General features: G+C 40.1%; 1 protein-coding gene and 2 long non-coding RNA genes across 8 annotated transcripts in view; all 3 read right to left on the bottom strand.

The window, feature by feature from the left end:
- Positions 1-21,048, bottom strand: part of LOC121696756 (cholecystokinin receptor) — a 38,722-nt gene that overhangs the window by 6,073 nt on the left and 11,601 nt on the right. For 2 of the 5 annotated variants that reach the window (XM_042077852.1, XM_042077853.1), the window contains exons 2-5: positions 11,272-11,449; positions 10,195-10,449; positions 6,173-6,434; positions 147-274 (exon numbers count right to left, since the gene is read on the bottom strand). In XM_042077852.1, coding sequence (XP_041933786.1) covers positions 147-274; positions 6,173-6,434; positions 10,195-10,449; positions 11,272-11,278 — 652 coding nt within the window. In that variant the 5' untranslated portion in view covers positions 11,279-11,449. Of the gene's footprint in view, positions 1-146; positions 275-6,172; positions 6,435-10,194; positions 10,450-11,271; positions 11,450-13,829; positions 13,931-21,048 lie in introns of those variants that run through there. The other 3 variants (XM_042077850.1, XM_042077851.1, XM_042077854.1) reach the window with 2 other exon arrangements.
- On the bottom strand, positions 16,496-17,617 carry LOC121696829. The gene is made up of 2 exons (XR_006026324.1): positions 17,388-17,617; positions 16,496-17,291 (listed from the first exon to the last, which is right to left on the bottom strand). It is a non-coding gene; the product is annotated as an uncharacterized LOC121696829 (long non-coding RNA).
- Positions 17,809-21,034, bottom strand: LOC121696820. Of its 2 annotated transcripts, XR_006026323.1 has the most exons (5): positions 20,963-21,034; positions 19,647-19,740; positions 19,018-19,090; positions 18,383-18,495; positions 17,811-18,062 (listed from the first exon to the last, which is right to left on the bottom strand). It is a non-coding gene; the product is annotated as an uncharacterized LOC121696820 (long non-coding RNA). The 2 variants fall into 2 exon arrangements; XR_006026322.1 differs by having other exon boundaries at positions 17,809-18,495.

Genomic DNA, 21,048 nt, shown 5'->3' with positions numbered 1-21,048 from the left:
TTAGATCACTTTGACCTTATGTCATTAAAAAACGGACCGGACACAGCTGACTTCACTAAATGGTACAGACGCAGAGAGAGAGAGAGGGAGGGGGGAGAGAGAGAGGAAGAGAGAGAGAGAGTTAGAAAGAGCGAGAGAGAGCTTACCGCATTGGCCTGTCTTCTGCTCGAGCTCAAACTGAATGCCGCGATAGAGCTCTCTGGAAATTAAGCCGTACGCGATGCACATGACCACTCCCGGGATGAAGAACAGCACAGAGAGCAGGAGGATGTACCTAAACACACAGCACAACACAGCACAGGGCAGGACAGAGAACACACACACAATTAGGGAGAGGACACCAACGTCCATACATGATCCGGGATCTACTGTAAACTCTCCAGTGCATCTCTGCAGAGGCGGTATCCCTGTCCACTCAAACGTTCCAGCTGCCACGCCAATGAGCTGAGCTCTCTGATGATGAGGTCGGAGTTCACGCTTAATACACCAGAGACCCGAGTTCAAGGCTCGCTGGAGTGACAGCTCTCCCCCTCTCATTGAGAGAGCAAAAGAATGTGTCTGTAAAAACAAGGCCAAAGACAAACAGAGCTTGTGCCTTGACTGGCTGGATACAAACTGCTCATATGTTGTAGGGGATGCAGTTTCATACATGGATGGTGGTGGTTGACACTAGATTTAGGTTTATCTCACTACAGGCAAAGCAGTGGGGAGGCAGCTACAGTATAGAAAACTTGAGATTAAAAGGTGACTGAGGTTTAAATCCTTAGGGGCAGTAGAAAATCAGAGGCTTCTATTCCTCTATTGTGGACAGCCAATAAACAACGCACTTAACCTTCCATTGCCTCAGTGGATCTGCCAAGTGACCTTCCGAGGAAGGTTGTGGCTATGACGGTGGTTGTGACTATCTTACATGTGAGAGTGTGAGAGAGAGAGAGAGAGAGAGAGAGAGAGAGAGAGAGAGAAAGTACATCAGTGTAATACTGTGCAGGGCAGGAGACACTGATAGACAAGAGCAGAGACTGCTTAGTAAACCCATCCTAGGGCATCAATAATGAAAAAAGTAATAATCTTACTAGTAGTAATCCTTCTAAACCCTTATTGGTTGCCCTGCTACCCTGTCCATATAATCTTGTCACTAGGGGAATGTACAGAGTATTTCTCAATGTGTTGAGGATGGTGCTGATACAGTTCAAAGAAGCACTGTGCCTTTAAATTCCACAGATACGGTATAATAGACAGTGGGAAAAGACAAAGGAGAATCTCAACTGCTTTAAGTGAGCAAGGACACATGAAATTTAGATGTGTTGATAACTCCATATGAAACATAAAAGGGTTTAAATTCACACACACACACACACACAGACACAGAGAGAGAGAGAGAGAGAGAGAGAGAGAGATGATCACATGCGCCCTGACGCACACAGATCCTCCTGATGTTTCTAGGGAATTTTTTTTTTAGCATGGCCAGCCAGGCAACTGATCTACAACCAGAGCACGCTGCTCAGCCTGAGACTCAAAGATCTGGCGCAGGTTTAGAGCCAGAACACAAACAAACAGATTTGGCATTCTAAATGCAGTTTATTATGCTCAATGCAGCTCATTTATCTTATAATGGAGGGCGATGTGGTAGCATAATGACTGAGCTAGGCTTAAGGCTAACAACAGCAGAATGTAATAGGCGCAGTGATGGCTCATGATGCAATACAAGGAACAATCATAGCCAGAATTTTGTTAAAAAAAACAGACAAAAGGTCAAAGTCTGGTAAATTGTGATAAAAATGCTGTAACTTTAGGCTTAGGCCTACTCATTCAAATCAACAGAGAGCCCACTACCTGTATATTGTTCCCAAAACTTAAAGACATGTCAAGATACACTACACAGTGCCACTGCTGGCCATTTTGGTGCCCTAAGTGGGTTGGTTTGCTTCAGACCTGGTGAAATACAGTATTAACCTAAGTATGTCATCATATGGCCAATTATAAAGATGTAATTTGCCTGTTCCCAGGGATGGGTAGTATTTCTGAAACATGTAATATGTCGGCATGTCGGCTGACTCAGACACTACTCTTGTTTGCGTGCCTGCCCTACTCCCACCTCCCAGCCTCCCAGTCTTTCCACCTCTGCATCCCGGTGACACCCAACGACTTAAGCCACCATCACCTCAACCCTGCCCCCGCCTGAAGCCTAAAGTATGGTCCCGCGTCTGCGTCCCGCGCATGCGGCACTGGTGAGCGCGTGACGAGAATTGCGTCATTTTTACAGCATGCGTCGCGTCTTTGAGTCGACCGAAATTTAAGACCGCGCGTCAAAGTGACGCGTAGACTGCGCATGTGTGAAACGGAACTGCTGTAAACACTCCCCTCCAGTAGGTGGACCTTGCTTGTGCCTGTTGAGGTGTCCACGACTCTGGCAGCCTTGACAGGGACATCAAGGAGGTGGTCATCCCCCAGCCCCCACCCCACACCCCCTCAATACCAGTGCAACACTCACCTTCACCATCACAGGCTATCGTACCCCCACCATCTCTGGATATTGCACCATATTCCTTTAAGGGAAGAGGAGAGATAGACTTCTCCGCATAGTCTGTCTGCCTCTTCACCCCCTCCATGTTTGGATACTGTCTGTCTACTAGCCACTTTTTACCACTGTCTTTCTGCCTCACTGTTTGCATGCTGTATTAGCACATATGCATAACCCCTCCCTCCATGCCACAGCCGAACTGTGGCCACACTTATACCTTTTCTTAATATAGTTATATATATATATATAAGATATATATAGACGTTATTCTTGCACTGTTGCACTGTTGGACTTACTCATTTGCACCATCACGATGACACTCACTCACACAGAGCACCTTACCTTACCTTACTATGCACATAGAATCACAGGCTCAGTCCCTGCCTCAGTCATTGCAAGCGCCTCTTGATTGATTAATCACCCACTATGTGGATACTGTTTTTAGAATTGATTTAGATTAAGTGTTATTTAGTATAATTTGTATTTTAGTATATTTAGTATATTCTTTATCTTCTACTGTCCTTATTGCTTACCGGTAGTTTTTATATTATATACTTTTAATTACTTTTTTCTGCCGTTAGTGAATGTGTGTGTGATGTCTGTATGCTACTGAGACCTTGAATTTCCCCTGGGGATCAATAAAGTATCTATCTATCTATCTATCTATCTATCTATCTATCTAATATGTATTTCAAATACAAAATAGTATTTTGTCATTTGTATTTTATTGGGTTGAAGGTTTACCTGTGCAAGTTCACAGAGCAAAGGACACCGACAAAGGCAACCAGTCCTATTTTCTCCATGCCAAAATGAGATATCTCAATGAACCACAATGACCAATTACCATAGATGGTAAGGTGTTGAGTGTGTTTGAAGGTGTTGAGTGTGTTCCCTTCCTTGTAGCATAATTTTCTGCATTCCACAGTGGGGAGAAGTTCACCTTGTTTAAATAACAATTATATTTCCGTATTAGCTGCATACTTGAGGTTGGAGATATTAAGGCACGTCAAGTTTCTCACATACTGGAACTTCAAGATACATAGTCTTATGATTTTCTTATTCAGTTCTGGACTTGAATTATGAAACTCGGCACAGATATACAATTATGATTTTGGCCTATTGATTATATTGTGGTTGATTGAAAGCTCTGTCAGTCGTTTTGGATAAGCATCAGCTAAATGACTAAATGTAAATGTAAACTAGAAAATGTAATTTTGAGGAAATTACCAGTGCATGAAAATATAAACATACTGTATATTAACATAAAATGCCAAACAAACTTTTATTTGGAAACAGTTGGCAGGAGTCATAGTTGATAACAACTGACAGTTGAAATGGCTGAACAGTTAAATAGTTGAGTAGTTTAAATAGTTAAATTATTTAATAGTGAATTATTGTAGTGAGGACATTTATTTTGAAACAGTTGTGGGCAGAGGAAATAGTAGTCTTAAGAGAGCCAGATTGTTTGATGCTTAAAGCCTGAGACAGAGTATATAGTTTATAGTATATAGTATATAGTATAAAAGTTGAATGTAGATAGTGTATACATATACATCCATTATAATGGATGTTGATAGACAGAAAGTTGAATGGATGTTGATAGGCAGATTGTTTAATGGATGTTGATGGATAGTTTAATATTTGGATGAGTGAATGGTTTGAAGAGGATGAATGGATAGAAGCTCGAGCTTATTTCCTCTGTGCACGAAGTTATTGTAGCCGAAAGTAATGATAAAAGGCACAAATCCGGGAGGACTTGTTGTCGCCATAGTCAATGCATTTTTTTTATATATATATACAGTATAGCTGTGATGTGCGCACATACATGCATTGCACATTATGGCCAATGGGCCATGCCGCTCGTTATACATTACCCAAAGTATATGTAGCAATAAAATAAAACAGAAATACATTAATAAATTTAGATTAAAAAGCAATAATTGCATGAAATACAGCTTGTTCAGGAGTCAAGAAGCTCGAGTCTGAGACGAGTCAAGTCTGAAGTCTTTTGAGTGGAGTCGCAAGTCAAGTCTGAAGTCACTGTTTTTGCGACCCAAGTCTCCATCTTTTTTTACATTTCTATCCCTTCGTTCTCTTTAATTCAAGTTCACAGCATGAAGCTGACATGCACTAGAAGAGCATTTATGCTTTATCAAGAATCAAAAAGATAAGTTTGGCACCGCTCTAGATGTGTCATTAAACTAATTGTGCTATTTCGCTAGGTATAGAGAGATCTTTCGGTTTCACACACAAAGTGCACTTAACTGTTCTTCATATCCTAGATGTCTCTGACAAATTGAAAATAATGAGCGTAGGCTTATGTCCATCAAGTCAGCTGCAGCCAGCCACAGTCATCTTCAACCAGTAACAGGAGATAACGTTCTGCTATTTAAGCAGATTTTTTCTCCTCTGTTGTTCTCGCAGTGTTGTTTGCGAGTATCAAAACAAAACACCACTTAATTTTGGGTTAAATGCATTGTAATGCGCGTTACTGAAGTTTGTACCCGAGTAAAATATTACCCGATTTTTTTTGTAATGCCTTACATTACCGCGTTACAGCAAAAAGCAATATATTACAGTAATTACATTACTTTTGTAACTCGTTACTTCCATCACTGCACACACACACACACACACTCTCACACACACACACACACACACACACACACACACACACACACACACACACTCACACAATAACCCACAAACACACACTCACACACGCACACACACACACAAACACACTAGGGGTGTAACGGTACACAGAAGTCACGGTTCGGTTCATACCTCAGTTCGGACATCATGGTTCGGTACGAGTTCGGTACAATGGAGGGAAAAGCAAAACAAAAATGCAGAAAGCATTTTTTTTTTATTGTGCATGTCTCAGGCTGTACCACCTACTGTAGTGTCATACAGTCTCTTCCCTGAGCTATCTGCAACAGCCTGAAGTGTGTAAGATGTAGGCTAAACAGTACAATAAGTACCCAGACTCCATCTGTAACTTGTAAATAAAATAAGACAATCAGCTATAAAACTGAAAATAGGCCTACAGCATCTCTTATTTCTGAAAGTGCAAATGACATAGAATAATGATTTTTAAAAATCCAAGCAAGCAAAAATCCAAGCAAGACCTTCAACATCTGTGTTTAGTTGTATAGCCTATGGAAGGGTCTACAATTTGCCTCAATATTTTTCAGTGTGTGTACAGTAACAATCAAGCCTAGCCTACTAACTGTGAAAATATCACACTATTTTGCCTTATTTTAAAAAATGAAATTGCTCCTTTCATTTCATAAACAGACTACAACTAGAAGACTGTGACTTTGCCCTTCGACGTTAACTCACATAGACTGTTCTTTATATAGCCTACAGTCTATGTTAACTCACCGTAGCATGGTTTGTTTTATTAGCCTGGTTAGCGTTGTCACTTTCTTTTACTGTCTATGCACTAAACACTACCAGCTCCTCATGTGAGAAGTTACAAGTTACCCCAACATAAAGGTAATTACCACGTGATTTACATAGCTTTCTGTCTTCTGGAGTCTCATGAGATTTGTTTGTGTGATAAGAAAGACCAAAAATAAATAAATAGGGTGTGGTCAAGGTGCATTAAAGGTTACACACTGGGCATTGGTGGACAGGTTCTCTCACCAGGTCTGCTCGACTCCACTCTTAGGCCACTCGTGGCGACACATGTGTGCCGTGGTGTTGTCTGGCTTCTGTCTGTCCTTAAGAGTGCTGAAGATTGGGTATGGAGTCATGATGACGAAGGAGATGGCCCAGGTAGCGGCGATCACCTTGTAGGCGTGCGAGCGCGTCTGCCACGCGCGCGACTTGAGTGGGTTGCAGATGGCACTGTAACGCTCTATCGCTATGGCGACCAGGCTGAAGGTGGAGATGCTGACAGAGACTCCTGTGGAGGGAAAATTTAGAGGGGCATGAGATGCATCCAGCAGTTGTGATTGTCCCAGAACAAAATTTAAAATCCGGTAACACTTTACTTGAAGGTATCTATAAGAGTGAACACATGACACTGTCATGACACATGGACCCTAACCCTAACTTGTCATGAGAAAAACCGAATGACACTTAATGACACAAGTGTTATGTCATAAACGTTTATCTGATTTAATGTTTATGACATGTACATGACAGTGTCATGTCACTCTTATGTAGATATCTTCAAGTAAAGTATAACCAACAATCCCTTAGCATGTTTCTCCAAGAAATCAGATACAGTAATAACTGTTCTTGTATTCCTTATTCCTAAAATAGGGCTAAAATAGAATTCAGTAATCTCTGATTTGCTTCTGTGAGACAGAAGAAAGGACAGCAGCACTGTCCTCTGAGATGACATTTTAGTGTGAATATGCAGAAAAACATTTTAGGACATGACTAATGAAATCATAATTTAAGCCACTTAGAGCCACTTAAAACACTATAAAAGGTCATTTATAAATAAAAATCTGTATAATGGGTCATAGGTTTCATGATTTTGATAATGGCTCATTTATCTTTAATAATAGCTCAAAGCTTAAAATTGGTCAAAGGTAAAAAATAAAGCTCAAAATTAAGCACTTAACGTAAGAAATTATGATTTCATGAATGACTGGTACAAACACACTCAAGAATACCATTTATTACATATAAAGGTACACACAAAGTCAAAAGGGCAATGTGTAGACTTATTTCCAAAAGAATGTCTTCCGAAATCCGAGAAACTGACTGACCATGCCCCTATGCCCACCCTACACCCGGGGATCAGAGAGGTGAAATTACTTTCAGCCTCAATCCCCCTTCCTTCCTGTTGTACACACACAGTGCAAACACAACCCATGTTTTCAGTGTTGTGGTGTGCAGAAATATGACACAACACTGCCAGAGGCCAATATCTGGCAAAGGCAAACAAGGAAGTCCGCTGGCTTTAATCCTTTTTACCTGAAGGAACACCAACATATGTGTACCCATGAGATGCTACATTTATCTCAATGTACAGAAAGAGACACCCTAACCCAGGGATGTCAAAGTCACATACATTAGAGGGCCAAAAAAACAAATTTGCTATAAGCCGAGGGCCGGACTGGTTCAATGTTTATTAAAACATATTAAAATGACTGCACGTAACCTATTGAACCAAGACGTGTACTGTATTTTATTTAATAATTAAATGAATAATGACTGTGACTGAAGTGCGGGCAAAGTTTGCACAGAAATGTACGATTTTTCGCATCCTCACCGACCTTGTCATAAAACTTGTTTAAATAATCATACGAGGCCTCCTTGCTGCTTTGTCGTCTACATCAGCCTTTCTCAAACTTCTTTGACCTGAGGCCCAGTCAAGGCATACTTTGGGGTCATAGGGCCCACCTACATGAACCCACCCCCTCCTCCCACCCTTCATCAAATTATCATAATGATATCACAATTATTATTATTTTTATTGCTATACATGCACTTCAAAACAGTCAAAAGTTTGTGAAAACATGCACATCAGAGTACTGCTTTACTAATGTAAAATATAATTAGGCCTACAATAGTTTCATTGTTTTTACATTGTTGCACGATGCTTGCATGAGAAATACTTCTCAAAACAACAGCAGTTATATGGGTGCTGTTATTTTGGGATGTTTCCCTCATGCAAGCATCATAGCTGATAGAATATTTATATGCTAATTGCATTTAATTTGAATGCCTGAATGTAAGGATTCAGGAAACACAATACCAGCTTTTGTGAATGGTAAATGGCGGATCAGATTATGCGTAAATTACTGATCTGGAGATCTTTAACTATCTTTAACTAAGACTAATTAATAGCTTTTGGCTGACTTTAATACTTAATGCCAAACAGTGTTTTATATAGTCTATGCTCTGTTTTTTATGGAAGTTGCATAAATCCACGTCGTTCTATTAAATGTCGTTTCATAATTAAATAGCCTTCCAATAGGTTGAAGCTTAGCTTTGCTACCAACGTGCACACGCATGCATTGAATAAACGCCCATACCACGACTTAATTCTATGCCTCTATATTTGATGACACCAAACAAGTATTTCCTACTAATTGCAGAAATGTTTGTTTTCTTTTTCTGTCCGCGGCTCCTTGATCAATTGCGCAGCAAATTATCAGACGATGGCCTGGGGAATAATTTCACTCTGCAGACCATTGTCCACATTGCGGACCGCGCCCCATAGTTTGACAAATGGTGACCTGCATGCTGCCATATTAAGGCATTAAAACACGGTGTGTTTAGCCGGGTTTTCGCGTGGAAGGCTCTGTAGAAATCTGACACCCTTTTCAACGAAGTTAAACTGAAAGAGCGTGCTGATTACAGACAGCAGAATGAACGAGTTCGTAACGTTCATCAGGCAGTAGTAGGCTAATACAGTAGCCTACGTTCAGTTCACGTTCGCTCAAAATATGAACGAGTTCAATGAACGTGTTCAGGCACAACACTGGGGAGGGGGGTAGCTGAAAGTTGACATCTGCCCTGACTGAATACTGATGAATAATGAAGCCGAGGCCCACTTGCGGCGCCGCAGTGAGTTCGTGGGCTACCGTTGCATTGTGGGAAATGGAGTATTGGTGCGTGCAAAACAGCAGCCGGTGGCTGTGGCCTGCGGGCCGGTTCTAATACTAATCAAATATCATCCCGGCGGCCGTAGATAATTCATTCGCGGGCCGGATCCGGGCCTTGACTTTGACATGTCTGCCCTAACCAGACTGATCAAGCTTTGCCATTTACTTTTTTCATGAATTAATCCATTGATTTTTTCTCTTTCTCCTTGTATCTAAGATTATGTGAGTGGTTCCACATCTTCTTTACACTAGCACGATTCATTTTAGGGGATTATCTCTGTCTGCAAACATGTGTTTTTTTAGCAATGGACTGTTCCTTTCTTTTGGTATAAAAATGTCTGGACCAAACTATGTTATGTGAACAGTGGCGTGCAAAATATGCCTGTCTGTTTTTCTTCAGTGGAGTGATTATTGTGAGATAAGGCTGGAAGAGTTGACATCACACTATAATCAGATTATCAGATTCTCACAATACGATACAAACAGGAGAGGAAAATGAGCAGACATCGCACCATAACCAGATAATCAGATTCTCACAATAAGATGCACACAGGATATCACATCTTTCAGGCATTTCTCAGATACAGTCTATGTGAGATGAGAGTGCAGGTAGTGGGATTATTGGTGTCTAAACCAACTTCCCTTTCCCTCACCCTCCCTTACTAATTACCTACTGCCATCAACTGATTTAGAGCTGTGAGTAAATAGATGAGGGCATTTAAATAACCTAAAGTGTGTTTTGAAGAAGCATTAGCTATATCTCCGTTTTTAAAAACATTAAAAAGTCAGGCTATTTAATTGTGTATTTCAGGTAATATCATCAAATTGCCGTTGTGTTGTTTTGATTGAGTAAAGATAAATTAAATAACAATTACAGTTCTACTGAAATTACTTGGAAAACAAAATGTAAAAAAAAAATATTTATGAAAATTAAATGGTGGATATAACGTTTTGGAAAGTCTTCATTTGTTCTTTTACCGATCCACACACACATCTAGCATTCACTGACAGCCCACCATGGACCACTAATTATAAACATCTCAATCGGATTGACTACATGAGATGTGATGTGGGCTGAGACGAGATGGCCGGTCTTACCCATGAGGTAGGAGACAATCTTGCACATGGCCGCCCCGAAGATGAAGTCCTCCAGCAGGTTGGGGATCAAGGTGAAGGGCATGCAGAAAACAGCCATCATGAGATCGCTGATCGCCAGCGAGAGCAGGAAGGAGTTGGTGACGGTGCGCATGCGCTTGTTGACCATGAGCACCACGATGATGAGCAGGTTCCCGAAGACGCTGACCAGGAAGATGATGCTGTAGAGTAGGACCCGCACTATTTCCGAGTCCATTTCTTAAGAGAGAGAGAGAGAGAGAGAGAGAGAGAGACAATTGAATAGATAGATGTGGAGAAAGAAAGAAAGAAAAAGCAGGAAAGACAGACAGGGAGAAAGAAAGAAAGAAAGAAGGAAAGAAAGAAAGAAAGAAAGGAAGGAAGAAACTTTAACTTTGGCAAAAAAAAACCTTATCAAAAGTGTTCTAAAGATCACTGAATCAGTCCATATCACCAGCTAAACACAAGAATGAAAGAATGGGGTAGGGTGTGAGAGATAAAGAGATGTGCGAGTGGAAAAAGAAGTCAAACAATCAGCAGAACAACACATATCCCATCACAGCCCATCAAATATGCATCAGAATCATTAGGTAGCCATGATCAAACAGAGAGGCTGTTGAGTTTCGCCCCCTGATGAAGCTATTTATCTAGCATTTAGGAAAGCAGACGCACCATGCTGTGGTCTGATGCTCTAGTGTGGTATGATGTGTGGTATTGGTCAATTCTGTTGTACATGCAGGTCAATATCTCTACCTCGCTCCTTTCCCTCGCCTTGCACTGAATCGATAAGCACCGTCTGCTGGACAGTGTACCTAAGGAATCAGTTCATCATCTGCATACTGATGGCAAGCTCGGGATCATCATAACTTCCCAAAGCCCTGGAGATCTACCTCATCATCTGGACAGATTGTCTTGCAATGAGGGGTGAGGGTGGGGCGTGTGTGTGTGTGTCTGTGTCTGTGTGTGTATGAGGGGGCACTATCCAACATCATAAATCTCCAATCTGCTCGAGAGACTGTTAATTTCTGTTCGCGTGATGGAACACGAGTGCGAATTAGGCACCTGACATTTCAGAGCTGCATCCAGGAAAAGGTTGTCGCCCGTCACTGTGCGAGCTTGTGTGATGGACCACCGAGCCGTGAGCATCATGGGAAGGACCCTGGCTTAGCTTTCCTTCCTCTGCTTGACAGGGTGGTTGATGAGGGTCTTAATACATGACAGCTTCATAATTCCCTTATAGCTGCCATAAAACAAGGTAGCAAAAAAAAAAATGTATATTGATTTCTAACACTGACTGCTCTCATCCCTGGGCTCAAACATGCATTATGGCAGTGTTTCTCAAACTTTTTCAGACCAAGGACCACTTAACCAATAAAAGAAATCACGAACCACCTACCTAAAAAACAAAACAGTAGACCTACTTCAACAGTATATTACACAATAGGCCTACTCACTGAACCACCTTGCTTATTGTCTTTGCACCTTGGTTATTGTGTCAGAGGATTCATATGATTTAAACTGCCGTAGCTTACATAGGCAGTGTTGCAGAACTGTTTGGATATACATGCAAGTTGGTTCAATATTGCAAACAACTTATCTATATTACATTTTACCACGTCTGCTAGCGGACCACTTGGGATACCAGTGGTCCCCGGACCACACTTTGATAAACACTGCATTATGGCAACATGCTTGTTTTAATATTTGAAAACCTCAATTTACTTGGCAGACTTTGTGTGGACATGCAGTAGCCAAGCCCCACAATGCAGTGGAACAACACAGTGCATAGGAGCAGAGTACATCTTGGTAAAGGCGGCCAGTGGCGAAAGGAGCATCTCCTGGGTCCACCACTCTGTTCTGTTTAGGGACCTTTAAGCCAGTTCCAACCTGCCGCCAGTCACTGCCAACCAGCCAATCTGGCCATCCCCACAGAGCACACGCAGGCTTTCAAGAGTGAGCCACTGAACTGGATGTTGGCAGTGCCCAACTGGGTATTGGCACTGAGGGAAATGTGATATGGCTTCCAATAGATTGCCTTGAGCAAAACATTCACACTCACACACGCACTCATACACACACACGCATGTGCGTGCACACACACACACACACTTGGCACATGAAGTACGGCACACAGTTTGCAGATTCCGAATAGAGGGCAACACCAAGATCACCCTTGCATATGAATTGTTCATATGAACTGCTGGTCATCCCAGCTAAACCTACCATACACCACGACATCAACATCAAATTTGACTCCCTGTCTGTTTCACCGACCAGGACTGCAAGAAATCTAGGAGTTGTTCTTGACAACCAACTAAACTTCTCAGATCATGTTGCCTCAGTCGCCCGGTCATGCCGTTTTGCACTCTACAACATACAGAAAATCAGGACTTACTTGACTCAAGATGCTACCCAACTTCTGGTTCAGGCAATAGTCATCTCACGACTCGACTACTGCAATGCCCTCCTGACAGGTCTCCCAGCCTGCGCAGTGAAACCACTTCAGATGATCCAGAACGCGGCGGCGCGCCTGGTCTACAACCAACCCAAAAGGGCACATGTTACCCCGCTGCTCATCCAGCTACACTGGCTACCTATGGCGGCCCGCATCAAATTCAAGTCTCTAACGCTTGCCTACAAAGTAGTCTCCGGCTCTGCTCCCACCTACTTGAATGCCCTCATACAGACTTACACTACCTCCAGACCGCTGCGCTCCTCTGACGAACGACGTCTAGCTCTACCACCGGTACGCTCAAGCCAATCCAAACTTTTCTCATCTGTTGTTCCTCGTTGGTGGAACACACTGCCAGTTCCTACAAGGGCAGGGACATCCTTTTCCACTTTCAAAAAACTCCTGAAGACCCAGCTCTTTAGAGAACATCTACTCTCATAGCAACACTTACAACAAGTCTTACTGATCCTAGCACTCACCAGCCGTTTTAAACTGACAAGTAACTGTTAAAAACAGCACTCACCGACGCACTTATTCTTACTGTATTCTAATGTTTTTTTAAACTGTCCTAAAATTGTGAGAATTGTTCTAAAACTTACTGTTTACCATGTTGTTAGTCGCTTTGGTTAAAAAGTGTCAGCCAAATGTAATGTAATGTAATGTAATGAATTAAATTGCACTGATTATACGGCTGTATTTCAGTGCAAGACCTAATATAGATCCCCGTCCTGTGTCAATCCTGATCTTTATAAAACTGTTTTTTTTTTTTGTGGAGCACAAAGCTGAAACACTAGAGTGTTTTCAACTATATATTCTAAGTTAGTTATGTCTGTACTTGTTTTTGTTTTTGTTTTCCTCAATGATGAAGTGTACTTTTAATAGCAATAATTATTCAAAACTTTTACCTGCATGAACTGGTTAAACAAATTCTGTCATTGATAAACACAATAGGAGGGGAAAAAAGCAGTGTGTGTGTGAGAGAGAGAGATAGAAAGAAAGAAAAAAAGACTGAATGAAAGAAGCAAAGAAAGAAAGAGAAAGAGGATGAAGATAACCCTCCATTTCACTATGCTTATTAAAACATGTTACACACTGCTAGCATTTGATCAAAGCCAATTAGTTTCTCCACTTGGACCCTGCTTCCAGGGCGGGCACAAATCTCCCTGACCGTATTTCGCACTGCACTCTTGGCATTTGTTCTGGCTGTTTGCTTTTGGGCAGGGTGAGCCAGCGTGTCCTCCTGCACCCCGACACTCTCTGTCATCCCTAATCAGCTCTGCCAAGGATGCGTGTTGTGGCCCTATCTCACTGTGGAGAGAAAATATGCTTGTTGAGAGGGAAGGCTGTGTTTTCTTTCTTTTTTTTTTTTTATTCTTCCTTGGCCGGATCGTCTCGGAATGTTTACCAGCGGAGACGAGAGCTGCTCCCATCAGGCTCCGAAAGGGGGTGGAGTGGTAATGTCTAGCTGTAATGTTTAGCTGTGTTTGTTTTTCTTTTCAAGCCAAAGGTAAACTAGAGGAAGCTTAGCCTACCTGTGGCCCTGTTTGTGGGCATTGTCCAAGAGTCAGCGCTCAAACAATATACTTGCAGGCCTGAGAAAGTGTGTCAGTCGAGATTGTTGTCAATGTGATGTAGCCTACTTCTAGATGAGCTCATGATGCTCCATGAAGTGACTTTCCAAGAAACACTTCTCCAACTTTAAGAATCCTGTTTAAAAGATACTGGAGACTGTGATACTGTGATGTCTAGACTTGTTCTGTTGTCTCTCCAAACTAGATTATTATTTATTATTTTTATAAGATTACTATTAGTTTATTAAGATTAGTTATTTTATTGAACTCTCTTTTGCACAGATAAAAGACATACACTTTCAAATATCATTGTATATGTAAAATTACAATAAAGATATTAATTCATTCATTCATTCATTTATTCATTCATTCATTTATTCATTAATATTCATTCATTCATTCATTCATCTATTCATTCCGCAAAGAAGGAATACACAGATCAGCTGACAGATCTTTGTTTGATGATGTCTGTAGTAGGAATGAGCATGCCAATCTTAAAGACCAGGAATCGTAGTCAAAGGAGCTCAGTGCCAGCTTCATAAGTACTGGTATGTCTGTGTACTTTGTTAGGCAGTCAAGTCTTGATCGTTAATATGGGCAATGCAGTGTGTTTAGATCAATGGGTAAAATTAGCTAAATAAATTTCAGTTAGGGGAAGTGATAGGGGTCTTTTCTCCATTAAATGCTAATCAGTGCAATAAAGAGGATCCTAATGAACACGTTGAGCCCAATCATTCCTAACTGGAGTTAATAAGCAGGCAAAGAAGCCATGCAAATACCCCAAATAAATAACCCAACAATCAAATGGAATGCGTTTAAATACATAATGCGCTTAAATACATAATGCTCAGGCTTTGGAAATGCATTACGGTACAATTAAGGTGCAATCAATCAAGTCTTTCTGTTAATTTTTAGACAGCATAAATTAAATGTGAATAATTAAATAACACTTAAGGTAGAAAAATGAATTCGGTCATTCGTTAGCATGTATACGTTTTTATCTCATTGCCATCTGACTAGGGTAAGTGTACCCTTTAAGCCCACTTTCAACTTTGAAGTCAAATTAAAAAAGAGAAAAACATAGTTTCTGCTACTCATTACCTTAACCAATCAAGCACTTTGTTACTTCCATGACATGTTTTATTGCGTACCAGTCATATTTGACAGTGTTGAGTTAGTCCCATCCATATTTATGCAGTCTTGGAGGACCTCACACAAAGACCCCAAACTTTTTTGGGACCCTTCAGAAATCAACACTTTTCTGCAATTTCTTGGTAACTACATAACTATTATGCCAAATGAGAGATACATGTATTAATTGATTTGTGTGTATTAACAAACTTCATACTTCATCAATTCCTACTATTTCCATTCAAATCAAAATATTAGTTTTAAGAGCTTGCGCACAAACAATCTCACATTCAAACCATTAGCCTTACTGAAAGATACATGAAAGAATTAAAGGAGAATTCCGGTGTGATATTGACCTAAAGTGTATTGAAACATGATACCGAGTGTGAACGTATGTCTCATAGCCCATCTCGACTTGTCCCCTGCACTCCAAAATCTGGCGCTAGTTAGCCGATGCTACCAACAACTTTTTCAGTAGTGGTGCTTCGGCATCGGGCTAGCCATGCAAATAAATCACTGTTTTACACCCATTTACGAGGCTCAATGTATCTCCACACTTCATTGGTAGACTTCCCAAATAATTCAGTGGAAATGCATGGATTCCAGTTTCTTAGCAGCAACTGGAATCCATGCATTTCCACTGAATTATTTTTGGAATCTGATCCCTTATCATAGCTGTTCATTCTTACTCGTTGCTCGACTTATCGTGACTAAATTCAAGATGGCTGCAAACGCTAAACTTCGTGAAGATACTGTCTGTATAAATCGTCTTGTAAGTAAACTACCAGTGCTTTTTCAAAGTTCTCAATGTCTCGTTTTAAATGTCAGGGCCCTCGGAAGTCTACACAGTAAATCGGCCAGTGTTAATTTTACTCTATGGGTGTTAATTTTAACACTATTCCAGAGTTTATATAATCCTCACTCATCAGTGTTAAAATAACACTTGCCATAGTGTTGCCGTATTAACACTAGCCTAGTGTTTCATAATTAACTCTATCAGAGTTAAAATTAACTCTATTGGAGTGTATCATTAACTCCATCAGTGATTCATAATTAACTCTATTGGAGTAATTAATTAGTTTCTAGAGCCATATATTTATCAAAATAAACATATTAAACAAACCACAGCAAATTAATTACTTTTCTTTTTTTATTAACATTTGCCATGATATGGCTCAAATCAATGTGCAGAGGTACAATATATATGTCAAAGTTTGGTCCATAAGCATTTTGTTGAGCAAAGGCCTTATACTCATACAAATCATTGACTTTAACAATAAAACAATGTACCTCACAATCCATAACCACATATGCATGAAAATGCTCTGCAACACTGAGTAAACATTTCATAAACAAGAAATAAAACAATATAATCAAGAGTTTTTTACAATTTCACAAACTTGTGTTTTGCTTCAAACCTATTACTAGAGATGTGCAATAATGGGCCAATTTTCCATAAGCAAGACAGATGTCACCATGAAGTGATGTTACATGTGGGTATACCCAAAGTCCTTTTAGGCAAATCCCTCCACTCAGCAGCCATATTGCAACGCATTTTGGGCACTTTCGGCAGGCTTCACAACACCAATCTTGCTCCAGCGGCAAGATCACAACACATGATTGGCACAATCAATGTCTTCACAACACACCACATGATTGGCTCAATGTATTTACATGTCCACGTTTTGCCACGGAGGGGTTGTGATATATGTAGACAACACCATACGTTACAAACTAACCCCATGCATTTCTATGGAGGATTTTTTGAGTGCTGTGTCTCCTCATTAGAAAGTCTACCTCCTTAAAAAGCTCATGGTGTTCATGTATTCCAAGGCTCCCGAGCTGTTCTTGACCAAACGCTGCGACACTCGTTGCTTTAGGCGCCATGCCAGATAGCCCGTCCCTCTTCCAGCATCGTAGAAGTGTTCCTGCAAAATAATGTGGGCAAGAACTATGATTATCCAGATCAATAGTTGAACATTATTATTATATATAACCTTAAATGGAAATGAGTAAAATCTTACATAGCCATTGGTGGAGTAAGGATCCCTGAGATTAGGAAACAGTCACAATGCTGAGTGCATATCTTTTTCCTTGACTTCGTACTGGTATCCTAAAAACAATAGGAAAATGATATCAGATATATTCAGACAACATTACAAGCTATAAAATGGAAGAGTGATTAAACATGGATTATGGATAAAATATAGACTTAACGCTTCTTGCCACTAAAATATGCTTAAGTAATATTACATTACATTTGGCTAACATATTTTTAACCAAATCGACTAACATGGTAGCAGTTTAAGTTTTAAAGCAATTCTCTCAACAATTTTAGGACAATTTAAAAACAGTGGAGTACAGTAAGAATAAGTGCATCAGTGAGTGCTGTTTTTAAACAGTTGAGTGTCAGTTCAAGACAGGTGGTAAGTACTAGGATCAGCAAGACTTGTTGTAAGTAGTGCTATGAGAGGAGATGTTCTCTAAAGAGCTGGGTCTTCAGGAGTTTTTTGAAAATGGAGCCACTGTGTAGTTGGTAATAGATATCCCTACAGCTAAGGTTCTGCCTTATAGCATTTATCAACCCCACAATCACCAGTTCAATATTGTTTTTACACAGCAATTCTACTACCAAATACCTGGATTAAAAGACACCAATTTAGGGTTTTCTTGTCACTCTGCAGGCAGGTTGTGTGAGGCTATATGTGCACAATAATGATTTTTCATTTTATTTCACATTACATTATTCACCCTATTACATGCACTCTATTTTTCTCACTCAAACAGTCAATTGTGATGTTATGTTACACTGTTCTCTCACTTTGAATGAATGGAACGATAACATTGGATCATCATTGGTAAAAATGGCACTACCACTGAAAAGTCTGAGTAGGGATGTCCTGAGATCCTGAGAACCCCACCCATGGAATCCCTCTCGTTCAGTCAGAAAAGAGTTAATAGTTTGACTGGACCTAACTGTTGTATACAATTAGATTAATTTATTCAAAACAAAACATACCCATGGACCAGGATATTCAGAAGATGCCTTCTTGTACAGTGTGTCAAGGTGCTCTACTACTCCTCCATTATTTCCTCTCCCATTTAACTCTTCTCCAGAACCTCCTGGACCATCTATGCGTAAAAAAAGAAACAATAACAGTGATACACTTGTAAAGAGAAAACTTACATGCACCCTCTAAAAAGTGTAAATCCAGAGTACAAACAAGAAAGCTAAGGGGGCAGCTAGAACGTCAAAAAAACAAATGCTATTTAATACCACTGATAGTGCTCAAAATATAATTACACTTCTGTGGTTGTGTGATGAGGATCTCTACAGACAAACAGAAGTATTGTAAACTTGGAAAGTGTACAGAGAGATTATAACAAGACCTGTATCTGAAGGAAGCAAATTGCTTGGCTTCGTGTTCTAGTAGCATGAAATCAGTGGGATTTTGATCTTGCAGCACTGGATCTGCAAGCAGATCTGACTGAATCTAATAAACATACTTTACGTTCAGCCAGATCTGTGCAGAGCTGCAAGATTGAATGTGCCCACTGATTTGACACTACCGGAACACAAAGCCAGGCTTCTGCATTTTGGAGACGAGACAGACAAGGATTTCTCCTAGTGATATTTTAATTTTAAATGCTCACCTGTTTAGCCTTTTTCTGCTGAATCTCCTATGGCAGAGGTGTTCTCTTCTTTTGCACCAGTGGATTGATGTGCCTTGTTTGAAGAACAAGAAAAAAAAAATTGGAATCTTAAAGGGCTGCTTTAAGAAATTCGGTCTCCGATTTTATTTCACTTAATTCAACTAAAGGGTGACAAAATCTTTTTTTTTTTTTTTTTTTAACCCTACCCACTTTATTTGGCGTGAACAACACATTTCACAATTTTCTTCATCAGGTTTGAACGTGAACCTAAAGCCTTCACGCCAAATAAAGTCAACAAAATATACCCTCCAGTGTGCGATTTATACTAGTTTTTGACTTTTTAATAGTTATACTGCACACCATCAGCACCTGCAAAAGGGCTGTGCACAGGGATTTTGAACTTTGATTGATTTCAAATGTATTTCTTAAAAAGGATCATAAGGATCTGCATTAACTCCAGCCAGGATACAAAGTGTGCGTGTGAAATCATTAAGAAACATGCCTACGGTCAGGCTGATTCATAGTCTAAACAAGCTAGAAAAAAGAAAGAAAAAAAAAGCGTTGCAATATGGCTGCCGAGTGGAGGGACTTGCCTAAAAGGACTTTGGCTAAACCACATAAAACCTCACCTTCTCGAATTAAACTTTGAAAGGAAAAACCAGGCTGCAGTTTGAGGTACTTTTTTCTCCATGGTACTGGACATTGATGAGCATTTTGCTGACCCTGTTAAAACAAAGAAAATGATTACATCAATACAAGAACAACAATGATTTGACTATCAGCAGTATATCAACTAACCAGCAAAGGACTTCTAAACTTTATTCTGACATTATTTACCACAGGTTACCAAATGTTTCAACCGCAAGTGTTTTGTCTTAAAATATGTTCATATAATCCCTACTTTTTAAGCAACATGACTGGTAATAACTTAAATAATTTCATTAGGCAGTAAACTCGTCTACATTTTACCATATCCATACAAAAACTGCTCATAATTTCAGAGAATAAACATTTCTTACTCTGCTCAGCTGTAACGTTATGCCTGATGGACTGAATATCCTTATGCACGTACGTGCTTGCAAGCTATTGAACCACAATTTCTACAAATATCTAAAATTAGTATCAGCTAGCTAACTTCTATACTCTTTGGCTTACCTGCACCCTTTATACGTTAGGAAACAAAGAAATTGATCTAACCCAAATAAAGCCAACAGACTCTAACAGAAACTAATACCAGTGCCATACAGAGAATGGAGACTGCACCAAACCAACAGGGCTAACGGTTACCTTACACCTCTGTTTGCTACAAATGCCTAACAGTTAAACGAATGCCCTCGTGGTCTCAGCTAATGTTAGCTAGCAGCAATTTTTTATAACCAAGCAATAGCGTTCAGTTCAACCAAACGTCAATGAGTCGACAGACTGTTATAATTAGTCAGTCAACAGATCCATTTGTGCCAGGTGAGCATTTGGCAGCACACTAACGTTAGATCGCTATGAACAGTGGAGTTCTGGCTGTAACTAATGTTAATCAGCTAGGCTACGTTAGCATGTTAGAGCTATTCCCTCAGTGGGTATTCAAATTCCAACCGCCTTTTCGAATTTCAGAAAGGACTTTAAGACGTTGTCGACTCCAATATTATATTAATGTCAGTTTACAGTTTAAGTATTACAAATTAACATAAACTTAACCATTTCAATTTGATAAGGTTATAACCCACCGAAATTATGTTAGCTTGCTGGATGTTTTACCAATAATTTTCTGAGCTAGCTAGTGCTAGCGACCTTGCTACTAGCTAGCGACCAAGCTAACGTCACCAATATTTCATAGTAGGTAAAACACGTTGGTATGAAAACATATACCTGTGATGTGACATTACTTAATTGTGTATTTGTCGTAGTTTTCATGCTAGCTTACAGAAGTATAGGGAACAAATGAATTTACCTTTTACTATCCCACGATGTACTTCAATGGCGTCCATCTTCTTTTCAAAAATCTCAACTGAAGGACCGGAAGTATAAATGACTCCA

Source organism: Alosa sapidissima, chromosome 2 (genome assembly GCF_018492685.1).
Source record: "Alosa sapidissima isolate fAloSap1 chromosome 2, fAloSap1.pri, whole genome shotgun sequence".
Lineage (NCBI taxonomy): Eukaryota > Metazoa > Chordata > Actinopteri > Clupeiformes > Clupeidae > Alosa > Alosa sapidissima.
The sequence above is the reverse complement of the archived record's forward strand: the minus strand, read 5'-3'. Positions and strand labels throughout refer to the sequence as shown.